The 19,181-nt window shown below is 47.4% G+C and overlaps 1 protein-coding gene across 1 annotated transcript in view; it reads left to right on the top strand.

The window, feature by feature from the left end:
* The window catches only part of ptprsb (protein tyrosine phosphatase receptor type Sb), a 139,295-nt gene extending 122,920 nt beyond the window's left edge, over window positions 1–16,375 (top strand). The window contains exons 21-31 of the mRNA XM_083782502.1: window positions 462–585; window positions 2,173–2,348; window positions 3,356–3,475; window positions 5,777–5,931; window positions 6,405–6,690; window positions 7,957–8,135; window positions 9,304–9,430; window positions 10,293–10,418; window positions 12,942–13,096; window positions 13,649–13,784; window positions 16,046–16,375. Of these exons, the coding sequence (XP_083638628.1) occupies window positions 462–585; window positions 2,173–2,348; window positions 3,356–3,475; window positions 5,777–5,931; window positions 6,405–6,690; window positions 7,957–8,135; window positions 9,304–9,430; window positions 10,293–10,418; window positions 12,942–13,096; window positions 13,649–13,784; window positions 16,046–16,114 (1,653 nt within the window). The 3' untranslated portion in view covers window positions 16,115–16,375. The remainder of the gene's footprint in view (window positions 1–461; window positions 586–2,172; window positions 2,349–3,355; window positions 3,476–5,776; window positions 5,932–6,404; window positions 6,691–7,956; window positions 8,136–9,303; window positions 9,431–10,292; window positions 10,419–12,941; window positions 13,097–13,648; window positions 13,785–16,045) is intronic.
* The last annotated feature ends 2,806 nt before the right edge of the window (window positions 16,376–19,181 follow it).

A 19,181-nucleotide genomic window follows, 5' to 3' on the forward strand; every position in this document is an offset into this window, starting at 1 on the left:
CAAAAGCACACAAAAGCTTTCCACCCGACGACAGCCAGCAGTCATATTATGTTTTGATGGATGTCACTCAGTGTTTTTCCATTATTCCATAACATGGACCAGACAGCAGGCCAGCACTAAATCTCCTGGGTTGTTTTTAACAACCTACAGGCCCGACCACTAAATCCACCAGGCTGTTGCCACCAGTAAACGCCCTCTCTCTCTCTGTCTGTCGGGGCAGCGGTGGCCGAACGGTTTACGGAGTGGTCTTGATATCGGAAGGTCGCTAGTTCGTATCCCCGGACCAGCACGTTAAAATTACCACTGTTGAAGTGCCCTTGAGCATGGCATTGAACCCCTACCATGAAATGTTCTATGAGCAGGGCCTGGCTGTAAAACAAGTTCTTGAGCTTAGTCCAGTTACCCTGGGTAAACATGGTAACTTTGTCTCTCTCTCTCTCTCTCTCTCTCCCCCCATGCAGTCCATCGACCCGGGGCAGCAGTTCACCTGGGAGCACTCCAACCTGGAGGTCAACAAGCCAAAGAACCGCTACGCTAACGTCATCGCGTACGACCACACCCGAGTCATCTTGGCTCCCATAGAAGGTAGGTGCAAATAATACATACGAGAACAGCTACGCTATTGTCAGAGCATAGATAGGAACTGCTGACGGCAGACCCCTGATGACCCCTGACCAGACCCCATGCCGAGTTTGGTGCGGATCGGTGCAGCGGTCCACAGGACCGCATGTTAATGTTTCTGACATCCACCATCCGCCCACCCACCACTGTCTGTCGGGGTTGACCCGCTAGGCAAATTTAATATAGGATGGCAAAAACAGCAGATCTACAAGCAATGTCTTGTTGTGATGCTTTGGATGCTCGTAGATCTGCTATTTCTGCACAGCGACATTGTGCAACAGAGCGAGACCAATGGAGGTGTAGTCACTTATAAAAATGTCAACAAAATATCACCCTGGATTTTAGCGGAAGTATCTCCCATGGAAATGACGACGATGCTTTACAAATCAGTTTACATTCTCCGCGAATGAAACAAGTGTTGTGCTTGGTACATACATCACTTGTAAATACATCTGACGGATGTTCCGGACGATACATCCGCCGATAGCTTCTCTGCCTTAAATGTTGCGTTGTGTGCTTCGTAATTAATCTTTAAAGTTATTGAAAGAAAGATCAATGAGGAGGTAATGGAAGCAGGAGAAGAATCCCATTAGATGTGGCATACGCGGGCGAGGGACTGGTGAAGGGGGGGGAGGGGGGCTGAGCGTGCTGCTGCTGTGTGATGGATATGAAATATGAAAAATGATAAACCTGGCGGTGCCAGAGTGCTCTGTGTGGAGCCGTGTGAGACTGACAAACAGTGCAGCTCCACTACATCTAAGCAGCACAGCCACAGAGAACCATTGGATTCGCTGCCTGTGAAGAATTGAAGAGTCAATTATTTATTTTTCGGTTTGTTTTATTTGTTTGTTACTTCATTTTGAAGTCAGGCAGCATTCACACAGTATGACAAGCTAGAATCCACTGCTTTCCGACCTTGTGGAGACAAAGGGCTGTTTCCATGTGGAATGTCTGTACGGACGTTTTCACAACATAAAATCGGTTTTGATATCGATAAATCTCCGTCCTTTTGATCAATCTCCGTCCTGAGCGCTGGGCATTACTAATTGATAGGACGGAGAACTCCGTCCTTGCCGCTCAGGGTGTTTAACAGTAGCTTGACAGGAAAGGGGGAGAGAGATGGGGGGGGGGGGGGGGGAAGACATGCAGCAAAGGTCGTCGGGATCAGGAATCGACCCCGTGACAGGCTGCACCACCACGTGCCCAGACCGCTCGGCTGGCCCTGCAGGCCATTCCAGATATACGTCTAATGAATAATATAATACTACTGCTTCAATGCGACACTGCCGGCGGTATCTACGTGGAAATACATGTTTGGTTGTGGTGGTGGTGATGTCATAATGATTCGGCCTATAGGGTTCAAGTGTTCTAATGAGAGTGTGACGGTGTGTGCGTGCAGGTATATATCCTGCTCAGTGACTCTGCATCAACGCTAACTACAGTGTGTGTGTGTGTGTGTGTGTGTGTGTGTGTGTGTGTGTGTGTGTGTGTGTGTGTGTGTGTGTGTGTGTGTGTGTGTGCGTGCGTGCGTGCGTGCGTCTGTGTGCGCAGGTATCCTGGGCAGCGACTACATCAACGCGAACTACATCGACGGCTACAGGAAGCAGAACGCGTACATCGCCACGCAGGGACCGCTGGCCGACAGCTTCGGAGACTTCTGGAGGATGGTGTGGGAGCAGAGGACCGCCTCCGTGGTCATGATGACACGCCTGGAGGAGAAGAGCCGGGTACGTTGGATAACACTGCTATAGGGCAGCAAATTTAGATTTTTAATAGTTTTAGTCGTATAGTCTCTTTTAATTTAGTTTTAGTCTGCCACTTGAATTAACCCATTCTGACCTGAGATCAGATTCATACGAGGTTTCCACTGGACACACACTGGTCTGACGAACCCATTCTGACCTGAGATCAGATTCTAAAAATGTCAGTCGTTCTTCGATTTTTCAAAAATAGCAGACCTACAAGCTCGTATCGCGCCACTCGGTGGCGCGATATGAGTTTGTAGATCTGCTATTTTTAAATAGCTAAACCAAAATGGGTGCACCAAAATGGGTGCCCGGTCAGAATGGGTTAAAGGTGACTTGATTGATTGACATCAAAAAGTGCCTGTCAGCTCAAATCCACAATGCAATATTTTGTTTTCAAGAGTGTTGCTGTGCACAAACGTACGTCGGTAGCATTATGAAATACAAAAAATCACACCAGTGTGAACCAAGTGGTGCAACTCCCGTCTATTGGTTCTCTGTATCGTTCCAATTTCTTCTCTGTATCGTTTGCGTCCAGCAGGTGGAAGCCATGTCACATACTTCTCTCGTTCCAATTTCACGCATGCGCACACCACTCGTGCTCATGATACATGATACAAGATACATGATACAGGCGGACATTACTGGATGTAGAAGTGGTTGCACCACTTAAAAACCCCTACCTATTTCTCACCCTCTATTTCCCATTCCAAGTGCATTTGTCTTATTCCAGCACCACTATTCTAAAGCCTACATATTTAAACTATTTTGTATTTTCAGCAAAGGTGGGTAGATGTTGTTGAGCTGGTCATTTTTAAAGTATAGCTCTCAAGTAAAAAAAGTGTGGCCACCCCTGACTCTGGAGCAACGGAAGCTCTCATCATGATGGAGCTTCCGTTGCTCCAGACTGTATGACGGAAGGCACACGCCACGCCAGACTAGTGCTGAGGTTTAATAACAGAGAGGTGGTGTGATGTCTTTCCCTGCAGATAAAGTGTGACCAGTACTGGCCCAGCCGAGGCACAGAGACCTACGGAATGACCCAGGTCACCCTGCTGGACACCATGGAGCTGGCTACCTTCTGTGTCCGCACCTTCTCCCTGCATAAGGTACTGTCTGTTTGTCTGCCTGTCTGTCTGTACTGTACTGTACTGTACTGTACTGTACTGTACTGTACTGTACTGTACTGTACTGTACTGTACTGTACTGTACTGTACTGTACTGTGTGCAAATTTGAACACAACCCATAATCGTTTCTGTCGGACAGAAACTTCTTGGGCCCTATCTTGCGTCAGGGGCACTTACATTTTTCCTTAATTTGGGGATTTAGCATTGTGTAAGAGGCGTTCCCCCGTTAGCAGGGCTATCTTATGCCACCGCCTGAATCCTTAAAACACCTCCGTTAGCCATTACATTATGCATAGGCGTGGTCTGGGACGTTACGCAACTTAAACCAATCAGTGTGCCAGGTGCCATTGCCTTTAAAGGTTTTATGACATTCTTTTTCATTTCTTTTTCTTTTTTCTTTTAGGTTTTATAACCTCAATTACACTAAAAAAACCTGAACTTTGAACATTCAGTGGATTTTCTGTGGTCTGAAGTTTTCTTTGGGGTTTTTTGGGCCTTTTGAGCTACAATGAAAACAGGCAACACAGTGAAACAGTGACATCTGCTGGCAAATCCCATTGACATATATGGGATTTGCAGTAAGTGATGTCACTTACTGCCGGCAAATCAGAGCACTTGTTTGAGCCAGAAAACCCCAGATCACAGAAAATCTACTGAATGTTAAAAGTTCATGTTTTTTGGGTGCAATTGAGATTAGAAAACCTAAAAAAAACAAGAACAATTCCAAAACCTTTTTTTTAATGTCACAATCCCTTTAAGAGATCCATAATCCATTATGCCCTGGAGTGAGCCTTATGGAAGTGCTGCAACGCATGATGCCTTGAAATACATTTATATTAGATACAGAGGGTTGTTTTGTGTGTCCAGTATCTGACTATCCGTCATCCACTCCGCGACCAACACAGCCTCTGCGCTTCTGCCGTATAAACGTGACAATGACAATGCGTCACATTGCGACGCATTGTGAGCTTGTAGATTTGCTATTTTCAAATGACCAAAATGTAAAGTGGATAATGTATGTTTTTGTAGAGATGTAGTGCAGGAGAAGAAAGTACAAATATCTCAATGCAGTACTTAAGTTTAATGTCCTCATAGTTACTGCTGACTGTGGGAAACTTTGACGGGAACAGACAACGGCTATCATAATCTGTCATTCCACCAAGCTTCTTTCTGGACCAACGTTATATTATCCACTGTGGAAGCTAAGTGTCTTCACCCTGCAGTGAAATGAGAGACTTCAGCGTCCCCACTTCACCCACGCCAGACACAAACAATTATTGAGTTAAAAAGAGCCAGCGTATCACCATGGGACCGTGGAGCGAGGGAGGGAGAGGGAGAGGGAGAGGGAGAGGGAGAGGGAGAGGGAGAGGGAGAGGGAGAGGGAGAGGGAGAGGGAGAGGGAGAGGGAGAGGGAGAGAGAGGGAGAGAGAGAGAGAGGGAGAGGGAGAGGGAGAGGGAGAGGGAGAGGGAGAGGGAGAGGGAGAGGGAGAGGGAGAGGGAGAGAGAGAGAGGGAGAGAGAGGGAGAGAGAGAGAGAGAGAGAGAGAGAGAGAGAGAGAGAGACACACACACACACACACACAGAGGGGAGGGAGAGGGAAGGAGAACACATTACACCGACAGAACACATTACACTGACCGTAGAGAGAGAGAAAGACACAGAGAGAGAGACAGAGACAGAAAGCGACAGCCAGAGAGAGAGAGAGAAAGACACAGAGAGAGAGAGTAAGACACAGAGTGAGAAAGGCAGAGAGAGAGGATTAGATTTAGAATACATTAGACTACAGCTAATGGAGTGAACAGGGCCAGCGTCCTCTACTTGATCACAGTGTGAGGCAGACAGAGTACTTCCTCCCAGCTCGCTGACACCAGTGTTACGCTATAGCGGGTCTCTGTGGCCTACTTCACTGCTTCACTACAGATAGAACAACTAGGCCAAACCGCACCTCCCCTTAGTTTATCTACATCAGTGCTTCTCAAAGCCAAGGGGACCCAGGGACCTCCACATTGATTTGGCCGCACTGCCCTACAATGCCAAAGTGCAGTAAACTTTACTTCTATTCTTTGGGCAATTTGGCCATAGCAGCCAATTGGAAGTATAACTTTGCTGCACCTGAACTATTTATGTCCTTGTATGCAATTCACTTAAATTGTGTGGACATAGATAAATTGTTAAAATGTGCATGTGGTGTTATTGAGTTATTAAGTTTCAGTGCGAAACTCTCTCTCTCTCTCTCTCTCTCTCTCTCTCTCTCTCTCTCTCTCTCTGTGTCTCTCTCTCAGAGTGGCGGCAGTGAGCGCAGAGAGGTGAGACAGTTCCAGTTCACAGCGTGGCCAGACCACGGGGTGCCAGAGTACCCCACGCCCTTCCTCAACTTCCTGAGGAGAGTGAAAGCCTGCAACCCCCCCGACGCTGGGCCTATCATAGCACACTGCAGGTACCTGTCTGTCTGTCTGTCTGTCTGTCTGTCTGTCTGTCTGTCTGTCTGTCTGTCTGTCTGTCTGTCTGTCTGTCTGTCTGTCTGTCTGTCGTCGTCATGCCCACCCTCTTCACCCTTCCTTGGAGAGGTTACTATCAGGCAGGAGGTTCAGAGTACCGCTTACAAAGATGAAGCATTACAAGACATCGTGCTTCATGTTATGGGAATGCATTTCATATTGCATTTTATTGCATTTGTGTATTTTATGTATTGGATACCGGATGCCAGTGTGCCAAAGGCAAAAATTTTAATTTTATGTTCAATTGAATGGACTATAAAGTTTTATTTGTCTTTATTTTATCTTTAAAAGAACCCATCCTCACTGTCTGTGTCTGTGTCTGTGTCTGTCTCTGTCTCTGTGTCTCTCTCTCTGTCTCTCTCTCTGTCTCTCTCTCTCTCCCCCCCCCCCCCCCCCGTTCTCCCCCATGCAGCGCGGGCGTGGGACGCACTGGCTGCTTCATGGTGATCGAGGCCATGCTGGAGCGCATCAGACACGAGCGCACGGTGGACATCTACGGCCACGTGACGCTGATGCGCTCGCAGCGCAACTACATGGTGCAGACGGAGGACCAGTACAGCTTCATCCACGAGAGCCTCCTGGAGGCCGTGGCCTGTGGCAACACGGAGGTGGCCGCGCGCTCCCTGCACTCCTACATGAGCAAACTGGCCCAGGTGGAGCCCGGGGAGCACGTCACCGGGATGGAGCTGGAGTTCAAGGTAGAGAGACACTATACTTATATACATATATACAGAGAGAGAGAGAGAGCTCCCTGCACTCCTACATGAGCAAACTGGCCCAGGTGGAAACCCGGAGAGCACGTCACCGGTATGGAGCTCACCTATTCTATGTTCTCCCCCATCCTTCTTTTTCTTACTTTCTTTTTCTATGATGCAAGAAAGATGTATTTGGCGCTGCACTGTGGCGACATGGACTAGGGCTACGCTTGCATGCGGGCCCTTTGTCTAAGACAAATTTCTTCCTCGGGAGACTAATAAAGTATATCTCATATCTCATCTCAGTTCAAGGTAGAGAGACACTGACACTATTATGTCTCTCTACCTTGAGATTTTTTCTAGCTCAAGGCTTTCACAGTCTTTGTAATGCAAAGTAGTCTGGATAGAATGAATGCTTGTAGCTATACCACGTAAAGCAGAAATATTAAAAACTATATTAAAAAATAAATGATCCTGAACTCCAATCTGTAGCTCGCTCTCAGCCACTCGTTGAGCGGCTATATATATAAAAAAAAAAAAAGCATGGCTTTTGGTTTAAGATGTGATAAGTGTTATTGTTTGGTTCGAACAAAAGGAGCACTAAGAACCTTGTGCATACCAGAGACTAGCTAACACCAAGGCACACACGTCCTAGTTCGTCATATATCTGTTGTCTCTCTCTCTCTCTCTCTCTCTCTCTCTCTCTCTCTCTCTCTCTCTCTCTCTCTCTCTCTCTGTGTAGTTAACATAATGTCTCTCTCTCTCTCTCTCTCTCTCTCTCTCTCTCTCTCTCTCTGTGTAGTTATCATAATGTCTCTCTCTCTCTCTCTCTCTCTCTCTCTCTCTCTCTCTAACAGCGTCTAGCCAACACCAAGGCCCACACGTCCTAGTTCGTCATATATCTGTTGTCTCTCTCTCTCTCTGTGTAGTTAACATAATGTCTCTCTCTCTCTCTCTCTCTCTCTCTAACAGCGTCTAGCCAACACCAAGGCCCACACGTCCCGGTTCGTCATGTTGTCTCTCTCTCTCTCTCTCTGTAGTTAACATAATGTCTCTCTCTCTCTCTAACAGCGTCTAGCCAACACCAAGGCCCACACGTCCCGGTTCGTCATGTTGTCTCTCTCTCTCTCTCTCTCTGTAGTTAACATAATGTCTCTCTCTCTCTCTAACAGCGTCTAGCCAACACCAAGGCCCACACGTCCCGGTTCGTCATGTTGTCTCTCTCTCTCTCTCTCTGTAGTTAACGTAATGTCTCTCTCTCTCTAACAGCGTCTAGCCAACACCAAGGCTCACACGTCCCGGTTCGTCACGGCCAACCTGCCGAGCAACAAGTTCAAGAACCGCCTGGTGAACATCATGCCCTATGAGAGCACCAGAGTCTGCCTGCAGCCAATCAGGGGGCTGGAGGGCTCCGACTATGTCAACGCCAGTTACATCGACGGATACAGGTGCGCTGCGCCGCCGTCCCACCACAGGAAGTAGAGTTCTCAAACTCTGACGACCAGGCCCGGCCCGACACGACGTTTTAGGGCCGGGTCGGGCCTAAAATCTATGCTAATTAGTCGGGCCGGGCCTCGGGCCTCGGGCCTGATCCGTTAGGGCCCAGTTAGGCCCGCACCTTAATTTTCAGGCCCGTTGAGAACTCTAAAAGGAATATCAAAATGCCTGAAACTGTGGTTTTCAACCCTTTTAATATCAAGGACTGTCCATTATGTCTTTGGCATTTGAGCCACGGACCGCCATTTGATGAGATTCAGCCTCTCAGACCAAAAACTTTGAACATTCTGTTGTCGTTGCGTAGTATTTTCCGTGCTGTATTGATGTGGTACCCATTAGGAGAGATAACAGTCTAAACATGGATCAAAAAATATATTCTCTGTATTATAGACTAATTGCAATGCAGGTGTAATTTATTTCTTGAGAGTTAAAGATGTATAAGGTTACCAACTCTCCTATCATTTAGCTGCAGGGGGACCACCTGGTCCAAAGGCCACTGCTGAAAACCACTGACCTAAAATACTGAATCAAGCAACTTAAGAACTGTCCGGGGAGCTTATACAAAAGCCATGACTAGATGCTAAAATGACCCTAAACATGTTTAAAAGTGACACATCCCATAGTCAAATCTTGTTGTCGCGGGCATGGCCGTCCAAACGGTTAATGTGCAGCACTGGAGTAGCGGTATATAAAGCACGTACTCAGAGCTGCGTTTCCACCGGTGGCATCACCGTGGCCGCTGATGATGCGCGCTGACTCCTGTGTCCCGTCCCGGCGACGAGCTCCTTTTGACGTCTGAGTGGGTCGGAAAGGTTTTCCCAGCACAGCATCGCTTTCGCTTTGGCACGGTGGGACCTGTCACATCCTGGCCATCCCTCTACCGGGACGGCTGTCATCCCCTCCCCCCCCCCCGGCCCCGCTGACTGCTGACTCAGCCGTTCATTCAAATGGAGCGCTTGTTTATCAAGCGTTGTTACCCCGCGCCGAACCAAAGTGACCAGTGATGACTTTGTCCGAACTGAGATGCCAACTCCTTTGAGTCTGACTCTGACTGTGTGTGTGTGTGTGTGTGTGTGTGTGTGTGTGTGTGTGTGTGTGCGTGCGTGTGCGTGTGTGCAGGCAGCAGAGGGGCTACATCTCAACCCAGGGTCCTCTGGCGGAGACGACAGAAGACTTCTGGAGGATGCTGTGGGAGCACAACTCCACCATCGTGGTCATGCTCACCAAGCTCAGAGAGATGGGACGGGTACGTGCGCTGTAGCTGGACCTGACCTGAGCTCCATTCTTAACCCATTCTGACCTGAGATCAGATTCATACGAGGTTTCCACTGGACACACACTGGTTCTGATTAACCCATTCTGACCTGAGATCAGATTCTAAAAAATGTCAGTCGTTCTTCGGTTTTTCAAAAAATAGCAGACCTACAAGCTCTTAGCGCGCCACTCGGTGGCGCGCTATGAGCTTGTAGATCTGCTATTTTTAAATAGCTAAAGCATAACGTAATGCTAACACCCAAATGGGTGCCCCCAGAATGGGTTAAAGAATGTCTTCTAAATCATGACAGTTTTCTGAAAAACCCATGTTTCTATATGTCAGTGTGTGCTCAAACCTTTTCATGTCAAGGATCCCCAAATATGATATGTATTTGGCCTCCGGCCCCCATCTGAAAATATGTTTTTCCAGGGACCCCCCCAGAAGTGAAAATGTTTGCTCTGAAATAATATATATTCCAAATTTGCACTACATTTTCAGGATAAAATTTAAAAAAAAAGCAGATCTACAAGCTCATAGTGTGGCACTAAAGACTTTAGTATTTGTTCCCCTGCTGCTTATTATATTTTGTTGACTATTGAAATGTCTTCTGCTGCATATTCTGCTGTTTGTCTCTGTAAAGCACTTTGTAAGGCTAATTTGAAAGTTGCTATATAAATACATAAATAAATCAGTTTGTCAGGTCTCAATGGGCCTCGCGTGTCCTCCTTTATGTGGACACGAATACATTGTTAAAGTGTGTGTGCGTGTGTGTGTGTGCGTGTGTGTGTGTGCGTGTGTGCGTGTGTGCGTGTGTGTGTGTGTGTGTGTGTGTGTGTGTGCGTGCGTCCTGCAGGAGAAGTGTCATCAGTACTGGCCAGCGGAACGCTCAGCCAGGTATCAGTACTTTGTGGTGGATCCCATGGCAGAGTACAACATGCCTCAGTACATCCTGAGAGAGTTCAAAGTCACTGACGCCAGGGTGAGTTCACACTGTGTGTGTGTGTGTGTGTGTGTGTGTGTGTGTGTGTGTGTGTGTGTGTGTGTGTGTGTGTGTGTGTGTGTGTGTGTGTGTGTGTGTGTGTGTGTGTGTGTGTGTGTGTGTGTGTGTGTGTGTGTGTGTGTGTGTGTGTGTGTGTGTGTGTGTGTGTGTGTGTGTGTGTGTGCGTGTGTGTGTGTGTGTGTGCGTGCGACCCGTGTGTGCATGTGTGTATGCATTCGCGCATAAATCAAAGCCCCTACTTGATCATACTAACAGCGTCACACGAAAGCATCAAAAGTAGCAGATCTACAAGCTCAATGCGTGACACGTTTCGTGGCTTGTAGATCTGCTATATTTTGCTGTTTTTCAATTTGAATCCTGAGAAACGGAGGTTTTCCGCCCGACAGAGGCGATGTTCCAGGTGTCTGTCATGGTGTTCAGTGGAGCGTGGAACGATGGAGATTAGGAGAACATCGCTCTTGATTTATACAAACCGCTGTGATTCATCATGTGGTACACCTGCAATCCTCTCTACGCCCGCTCCATTAACATGAACGGCACGTTGACCGGGCTGGACTTGGTCACAAGAATATGTGCGTGCGTGCGTGCGTGCAACTGTGACACTTTGTGGTGAACAAACGCTATACACACATAGCTGTCTATAGGAGTGTGTGTGTGTGTGTGTGTGTGTGTGTGTGTGTGTGTGTGTGTGTGTGTGTGTGTGCACCTGTCGCGTTGTATCGACTCCATCAGTCTCCTGGTACATAGCAGTCATTGACACATCTCAACAAGCCATCCATCAGCCCTTTGAGAGGCCTTGTGTCCAGCATGTTCCTATCGACCCGCTCCGTGTGTGTGTGTGTGTGTGTGTGTGTGTGTGTGTGTGTGTGTGTGTGTGTGTGTGTGTGTGTGTGTGTGTTGCATCACAAAGCAGGTTAGTTGCCCTGACGAGTCACCCATAGATTGCTGCGTTCAACCATGCGTGAACCTGATTTGTGTGTGTGTGTGAGTGCCCGGTGACATGCATAATGTGCGAATGCGTGTGCACGTGTTTTACCAACATGCGCATAAACGCTATTGTGTGTGTGTGTGTGTGTGTGTGTGTGTGTGTGTGTGTGTGTGTGTGTGTGTGCGCGTGTGCGCGCACGTGAGGGTGCAGATAGATAACCGGGGTTAGGCCTGTCTTGCTCTGTCACTCTATTGAGAGATGTTCTATTGATCTCCATTTAAACGAGACACATACAAGCGCACACGCACACACACACACACACACACACACACACACACACACACACACACACTGGATTAATATCCCTGTGAGGACATCATAATTTAATATTAGGATGGCATTGAAAATTGTCAAAAATAGTGCACGCGCACACACACACACACACACACACACACACACACAGTGCTCTATTGAGTGTATGTGACAGTGGCAGGCTGACACATGTTACCCACACACACACACACACACACACACAGTGCTCTATTGAGTGTATGTGACAGTGGCAGGCTGACACATGTTACCCACACACACACACACACACACACCGATCAGCCCCAGCCACTGATCCCAGGACAGATAACAGATATATTAATCATTAGCGGTGGTGAAAGAGGCACTCTGTGTACTCGTGCAAAAGGCCTCTATTTTAAAAAGTGTTTTTACTTGAGTAGAAGTATTCACAAAGGGGTCTTTGATATCCGTGATACATAATGATGATGAAGGTTCGCTGTAGTGCGGAAATGATTTCGGCTCGTCAGAAATTTTCAGTAAGTAATACAAAAATAATTATATATAAAAAAAGATCATACAAAAACTCATCAAAGGCTTGTAGATCCGCTACCGTTGACACACAGCAAAGTTCGTCGGGATCGGGACTCGAACCCGCAACACACTGGCATGCTGGACTACCAGCCAAGGTGCCTGGACCGCTAAGCCGGCCCAGGCCCATGCAGAGATGGTATCTACCATTGATATCCTAGATCCCCTTTAGTCATTCACCGTTGAGGAGGTGTGCATCGGCCTTCTCTTCAAACTTGAGTATAAGTAGTAAAGTACAACAAGTATTGGCTCTTTTATAAACATTCTCGGCTAGGTTAGTATTGGCTCTTTAATAAATATTCTCAGGTGGACATAATTACTCTGTTTGCTAAAGAGCAGAGAGAGAGAGAGAGAGAGAGACATGGAGTCTGCTGTTACTGAACAAACACTATAATATTGAGCTATCTAACGATATATGTCACTTGCCCTACGTACTTAAGTACAGTAGTTAGAGTAAATGTACTTGGTTACTTTCCACCCGCTGCTGCTAACTAGGTCAGATAACGACAATCATTAGGTGGGAAACAGAGTATCGGTTCTGGAAGTCATTCATTCCAACTCACTCAATACGGCAGGCAGACAAGCAGGAGACAGGCAGGAGACAGACAGGCAGTGGAGCGTGTTCTTTTTGGTCAATAAAAGGTTAAACATCCTCTCTCTCTCTCTCTCTCTCTCTCCTTCCCTCCCCCATGCAGGACGGCCAATCACGGACAGTGCGTCAGTTCCAGTTCACCGATTGGCCGGAGCAGGGCGTGCCCAAGTCCGGCGAGGGCTTCATCGACTTCATCGGACAGGTGCACAAAACCAAGGAGCAGTTCGGCCAGGACGGTCCCATCAGTGTCCACTGCAGGTACAGTACGAGGCCACCAGACATGGGTATCGATGAATTAAATCCTTATGGGCTTTGGCATGAGAAAACATACGTTTACATTGCCAAAGCAAGTGTGAAAATATAATAAAAGCGGTTGGAAATGAGGAAGGTAAATTCAGTTGGAGGGGCATTTACAGCATTGTGTAAAGTTTACACGGGCAGATGCAAAGATACAGTCTTCCCATTCATTGTCAATGGAAGCCAGCGACATGAAGATACAAAGATGCATGTGATGTTTGTAGCTGCCCGTGTGAACGCAATATCGGACAATAACTCTCCACAGACACTCAACTGATGCATGACACTCGTGTTTCAACAGAATCAGGCCTTGAGCAAATAACCGTCTCAGATTCAAAGATTCGTGTAAGATCGATAAGGATTTTATGATCCCCCATCCGTACTAAAGACAGGAAATGTCCAATAACACAAGCTGACGACAAAACCATAGCATAGTTTTGGACAGCGGTGTGTGAACAGCTTCAGCGGCACTCCCACGTTGAGAAAAACGTTGTTGTTCTGTTGCTCCCGCAGCGCGGGCGTGGGGCGGACCGGCGTCTTCATCACCCTGAGCATCGTTCTGGAGAGGATGCGCTACGAGGGCGCCGTGGACATCTTCCAGACCGTCAAGATGCTGCGCACACAGAGACCGGCCATGGTGCAGACCGAGGTAATTAATACACTGTAGATAATGTACATCTACACAGAGACCAGCCATGGTGCAGACTGAGGTAATTAATACACTGTAGATAGCCTCGGTACCAGGCTTTCATTTTTGTTGGTGCAAAAATGTAAAGCCTGGAGGAACGCATTGGCCGCTCTGGTCTAAAAGTGGGAGTCAACCCTTCCGGGTGGGCGTCGCTCCAAATGATGTGACGTAGCGCTGCACTAGGGGGGAGAGGAGGGGCCGGGGGTGACGGACAGATCGATGAGATCCAATCAGGGCGTGCGCAAATCTCAGCCGCGACCCGCCCCTCTAGACCAGAAACCTAACACGTTAGCTCAGGATACACTGTAGATAATGTACATCTACACAGAGACCTGCCATGGTGCAGACTGAGGTCATTAATACACTGTAGATATGTAGATCTATATAGATGGCATCTTGTTGTGCTAATAGAATGTGTTAATGAAAAGTATTTAAAACATTGCATTGATGCTCATATTAACGTGGGCACATCCAATCCATAGGGCTGGGCCTTGTCATTCTAAACTCTACACGGCTTTGTGCAAGGACGCGTGATTGGCCAGTGCACCTGTGCAAGGACTGGCTGTGATTCGCCAGAACATGATTTACTATTAATAATAATAATAATAATAAATTTTATTTATAACGCACTTTACATTTGAAACAAATCTCAAAGTGCTACAGGCAAAAAAAATGTAAAATACAAATAAAAATAAGAATAAAACGGTTAAAACAGCACACAGGGCAGCTTAAAAGTCCGACTGGGCAAATGCCTTACTAAAGAGGAAGGTCTTTAGTCCCTTTTTAAAAGCGTCCACGGACAGTGGTGCTCTCAGGTGGTCGGGGAGGGCGTTCCACAGCCGAGGGGCAGCTGAGCAGAAGGCCCGGTCCCCCATGGTGCGGAGTTTGGTTCTAGTGCATTTGAGTGTGTTAGATGTACCGGAGCGGAGGGAGCGGGTGGAGGCTGGGGGTTCAAGGAGTTCCTTTAAGTAGGGGGGGGCGTTGCTATTCCCTGCCTATCGGGTCGCAGGTCGGACGGCGCTGAGTCGGCTAAACGCGAACTTCGGCACGGCAACCTGCTCGCTTTATTGTCGACCAAAAACAAAACAGTCCGCAGTTGTTGTAGGCGAGAGGCACTTCCGCGTTGGCGAAATGTGGAATTGGAGGTGGACGGACGGACGTTCATGACGTCACGTGCGTAAGTCCGGACCTCAAAATTGAGGTCCGGGGCTAGGCTAGGCTAAACTTCCGCTCGCTCGAGCCATTGAGTTATAATTATACTTCCGGCAGTCTTCCCGGTGCTTCAAAACGCCACTGAGCAACTTCCACTGAAATGAATAGCGGGGGGGGGGCGGGGATAACGCTCCGGTTCGGTCTCTATCCTTTTATTACTCTATGGTTGGCCACAGAAGAACAGTTGTTGTAGGCGAGAGGCACTTCCGCGTTGGCCACAGAAGTGGGCGTGGTTATAAGCACGAGCCATGCAGGATTCAGAATGTCACGGCTGGATCACACATAGGCAAATGACATCATCAACTTGCGACAGGAGTTTTCCTTATTGAGTGAAAGATTAACCATTTCTAAGATAAATAAAGGAGGAAAAATTATTATGTATATAGGCATATACTATAAGTCTCATTAGCCAGGGATCTCTTTAAGGGCCGATTCATACTCCTATTTTACCGCTGTAGTAAAATAGGACTGTACCCCCCCCCCCCCCAAACCTCAAATGACGTCACATTGCAGGCTCTACAGAGCCGAACCGACTTTTATTCGGCTCTAAAATAGAGCCGAATAAAAGTATGAATCGCGCCTAACTGTGTTCCACTTGTACGCTCTCTTGGGCTTTACATAGCCCAAAAGGTCCATTTGGTGCCTGTCAATAATTTAAGACCCCCTGAAACCCCCTGAAGGACCCCTGTGGGTTCCTGTACCCAGAGGCAGTTCTGTACATGGAAGAGTTTTTAATAATTAACCATCTAATAATTGGATCCATTAGCCCTCCAATAATAGCCCAGGAAATAACCCGGCTGTATTCATTATGCATCAGCATCATCTGTTCTTGTCAGACGAGGATATTCTTAACTTCCACAGACGCTTTCTGCTCTGACTGGTCCTCAGGGTGAGGCAGGGGGACGTGAAGAGGCTCAGCTTGCAAAACGCAGATCTATAATAGCCATTCCTCTCTCTCCCTCTCTCTCTCTCTCTCTCTCTCTCTCTTTCTGTGTCTCTGTCTCTTCCAGGATGAGTACCAGTTCTGCTACAAGGCTGCTCTGGAGTACCTGGGCAGCTTCGACCACTATGCAACATAGAAGCCACGTACGGCCAGTGGCCCGTCCTTCTCTCTGCCCTGCCTGGGGGGGCCACGGGCCAGGCAGCCAACCAGGAGAAAGAGGGGGAGGGGTTCCACAGGCCAGGCAGCCAACCAACCAACCAGGAGAAAGATGGGGAGGGGTTCCACCAGAGCCGTATGAGAAGAGAGTGGCGACACGCTTTGATCTCACCGCAAAGCGGGGTGCATGCTATGGGCTATAGTTCCAAACGTTGGAACTATCCCATTGAGATAGAATGAGCACTTCTGCATTCCATTGTTACAATGGGAGTCAACGCTAGTGTCGCCACTCTCACTCATACTACATCACGCTGGTTTCCACGGGCCAGGCAGCCAATCAGGATAAAGAGGGGGAGGGGTTCCACAGGCCAGGCAGCCAACCAGGAGAAAGAGGGGGAGGGGCTCCACAGGCCAGGCAGCCAATCAGGAGAAAGAGGGGGAGGGGTTCCACAGGCCAGGCAGCCAACCAGGAGAAAGAGAAAGAAGAAATCACACAAAAAGAAGGAAGGAAAGAAAAGAAAACCTGCAGAAAAACCACACAACTGACGTGCGAACGACCAAACGAGCGAACCTTTCCGGGGAGTGAGTTTCCAACGAGGGATCAATTGAAAATGAGAACAAAAATACAAAACAACAACAACAACAACAAAAGCAGCCACAAAACGAAACCGTGACAAACTCTTATGTTCAAAAGCACCAACACTACCCCTCCCCTCCCTCCCTTTAAACCTCTGACAGGACATGATGTCCCCCTGCAGGGGTCAACGGGGTCATGGGGGGGGGGGGGGGGGCGGGGGACAAACTAAACCATGTATAATTCATATACTTACCTCAGTGTTCCAATGTGAAGGACATTATAATGCCTGACGTGTGTGTTGTGGTCAAGCTATCCTACCGATTATGAAACCCGTGATGAAAACTGCTCTCTCTCTCTCTCTCTCTCTCTCTCTCTCTCTCTCTCTCTCTCTCTCTCTCTGAAATTATTACCATATTATATGTGTATTGAAAAAGATATCTATATAAAAAAAAATTACAAACACACAAACAAACAAAAAAAATGTAAGACACAAAGAAAGCCTGGATATTTGCTGCACCCTCAATGGGCTTTTTACCCTCGACTTTGTATCTTATAGATTTGGTGTTCTTACTTTAGTGTGGGGGAGGGGCGGACGTGTACTGTACTTTAGCGGGTGGGGTGGGGTGGGGGGAACATTTTACGTGTCCGTCCGCGAGTCAGTCGTCCGTTTGTTCGTGAACCGGATTTGACTACAGCTGTCTCCACGCAACGGTAGTCAGTCAGCCAATCATATTACGAGCAGCACAGCTGTTTGGAATCAGTGGATGAACTAAAGAGACAGTGGATGAACTAAAGAGACTGTTTGAAAAGCATGTTGATTTGATGCTTTACTTACTCACTCCTAGTCCTGTATCCTGCAGTGCCAAGAGATAGAGAGAGAGAGAGGAAAACAAGAAATATTACATGGTCATATTTGTCAGGTGAAACTAACGCTGTCTCCGTTGTGGATTTGGGGAGTTGTGAGGGTGTAACTGGGCTCGGAAAAGCCTGTCACAATTATTACATAATCGCCTAATCACAATTATTTGAGATTATCGCGATTATTCTTTTTTTGCATAATCGTCAATCTTTTCCATGTTGAAAAATGCCCATACGTCACTCTGTGACGTGTCGTGAGCTTGCAGATCAACTATTTCCGCTATTATGTGGAAAGGGAAACTTATTGCAAATTATTAAAGGTGTCAGTGATTGCTTTGTATATTTCAAATAGTTGTCATATCTGCCTTGTGCAATTTGTGAATACGAAGCCTGAAAGGCAAAACAGAAATACAAATTGTAAAATTCCTCTATGTTCAATGCAAAAAAAAACACAATTAATTCGTTAGTCGCAAATATTTGTGTGACAATTGACACAATCAGCACTGGGATTTCTTTCAAAATAGAAGCTCGGGGTGACGGGAAGATATGGCCGCTTTTACTCTGTAAAAACCGGGAGACATATTTTAGCTTGCTTATCTCGCTAAGATTACGATATAAGTCGCTGATGATCGCTCGCTTCATATTTTAAACCAGAGGCATGTTGAAGTCCGAAATGAAGAGCTTAGTGTATCCATCTGGTCAAAACCACGGAGAGCTCCTTAGATTACGCGCGTCGAGCCTTTCTTTGTGAGCGGTAAACGGGGAAGTGAACAACAACGCGCATGTGTGAGAGTGCAGAAGGAGAGGCCAACTCCAATTCTTTTTCTTTTTCTTTCGTTTGATATCAATGAAAATGCGCTACACGTCCTAGCAACCCGTGGGTTGGATTAGTTATGACATTCCCACACGTCGTACGGTCTAAATGGGTTAATGGTCAACTTACAGTGAATGTGTAATGGTGGCAGCCCTAGCCTCGGGTCAGAGCTTAAAGCCCTCTTACTTCATGGTCAGTCCACTGTGATGTCCAGTGTGATGTCCACTCCACTGAGCTTTGCTTGCTTTTTGCGTAACGTTGCTGCACTACCAGTCGCTTTTCAGCCCTCTCGATCCTGTGGATAAATACTTTAGTGCCAGTGTTGTTTCTCGTCCCAGTGGGACACGCTGTGAGCTTGTAGATTGTGTTACTTTCCGGCACTAGCTATAAGGGAAAAGGTCAGGCACCAGTGTCAAGTCAGTCCCATCTTGTTAGTTCAGTCAATTGGGCTGGACTTGATGTGACGATTGGATCGCCGCACGCACTCACACACGCACGCGCGCACACACACACAGTCTCTCTCTCTCTCTCTCTCTCCTCATTTCTCATAGTAGCCAGCCCCAGATTCCGTTGCAGTTTGACCATCCACACCCACACAGCTTCACGCTCATGCGGTTTGGTTGTTTGTTTTCTCTCCCTGCCTGTGTCGCTGTGCGCTAACCGCTAATAGCGTTTTAGTGTCTTCACTGTCGCGTAACAACCTTTGAAGACGGAAGCCTATAAAAGCTCTGCTGATTGAGCTCAGCAAATTGTAAAGTCGACGAAATGTAAAACTGACTTGAGATCGGTTTCTTTCTT

Source organism: Protomyctophum parallelum (genome assembly GCF_964188405.1).
Source record: "Protomyctophum parallelum genome assembly, chromosome: 14".
NCBI lineage: Eukaryota > Metazoa > Chordata > Actinopteri > Myctophiformes > Myctophidae > Protomyctophum > Protomyctophum parallelum.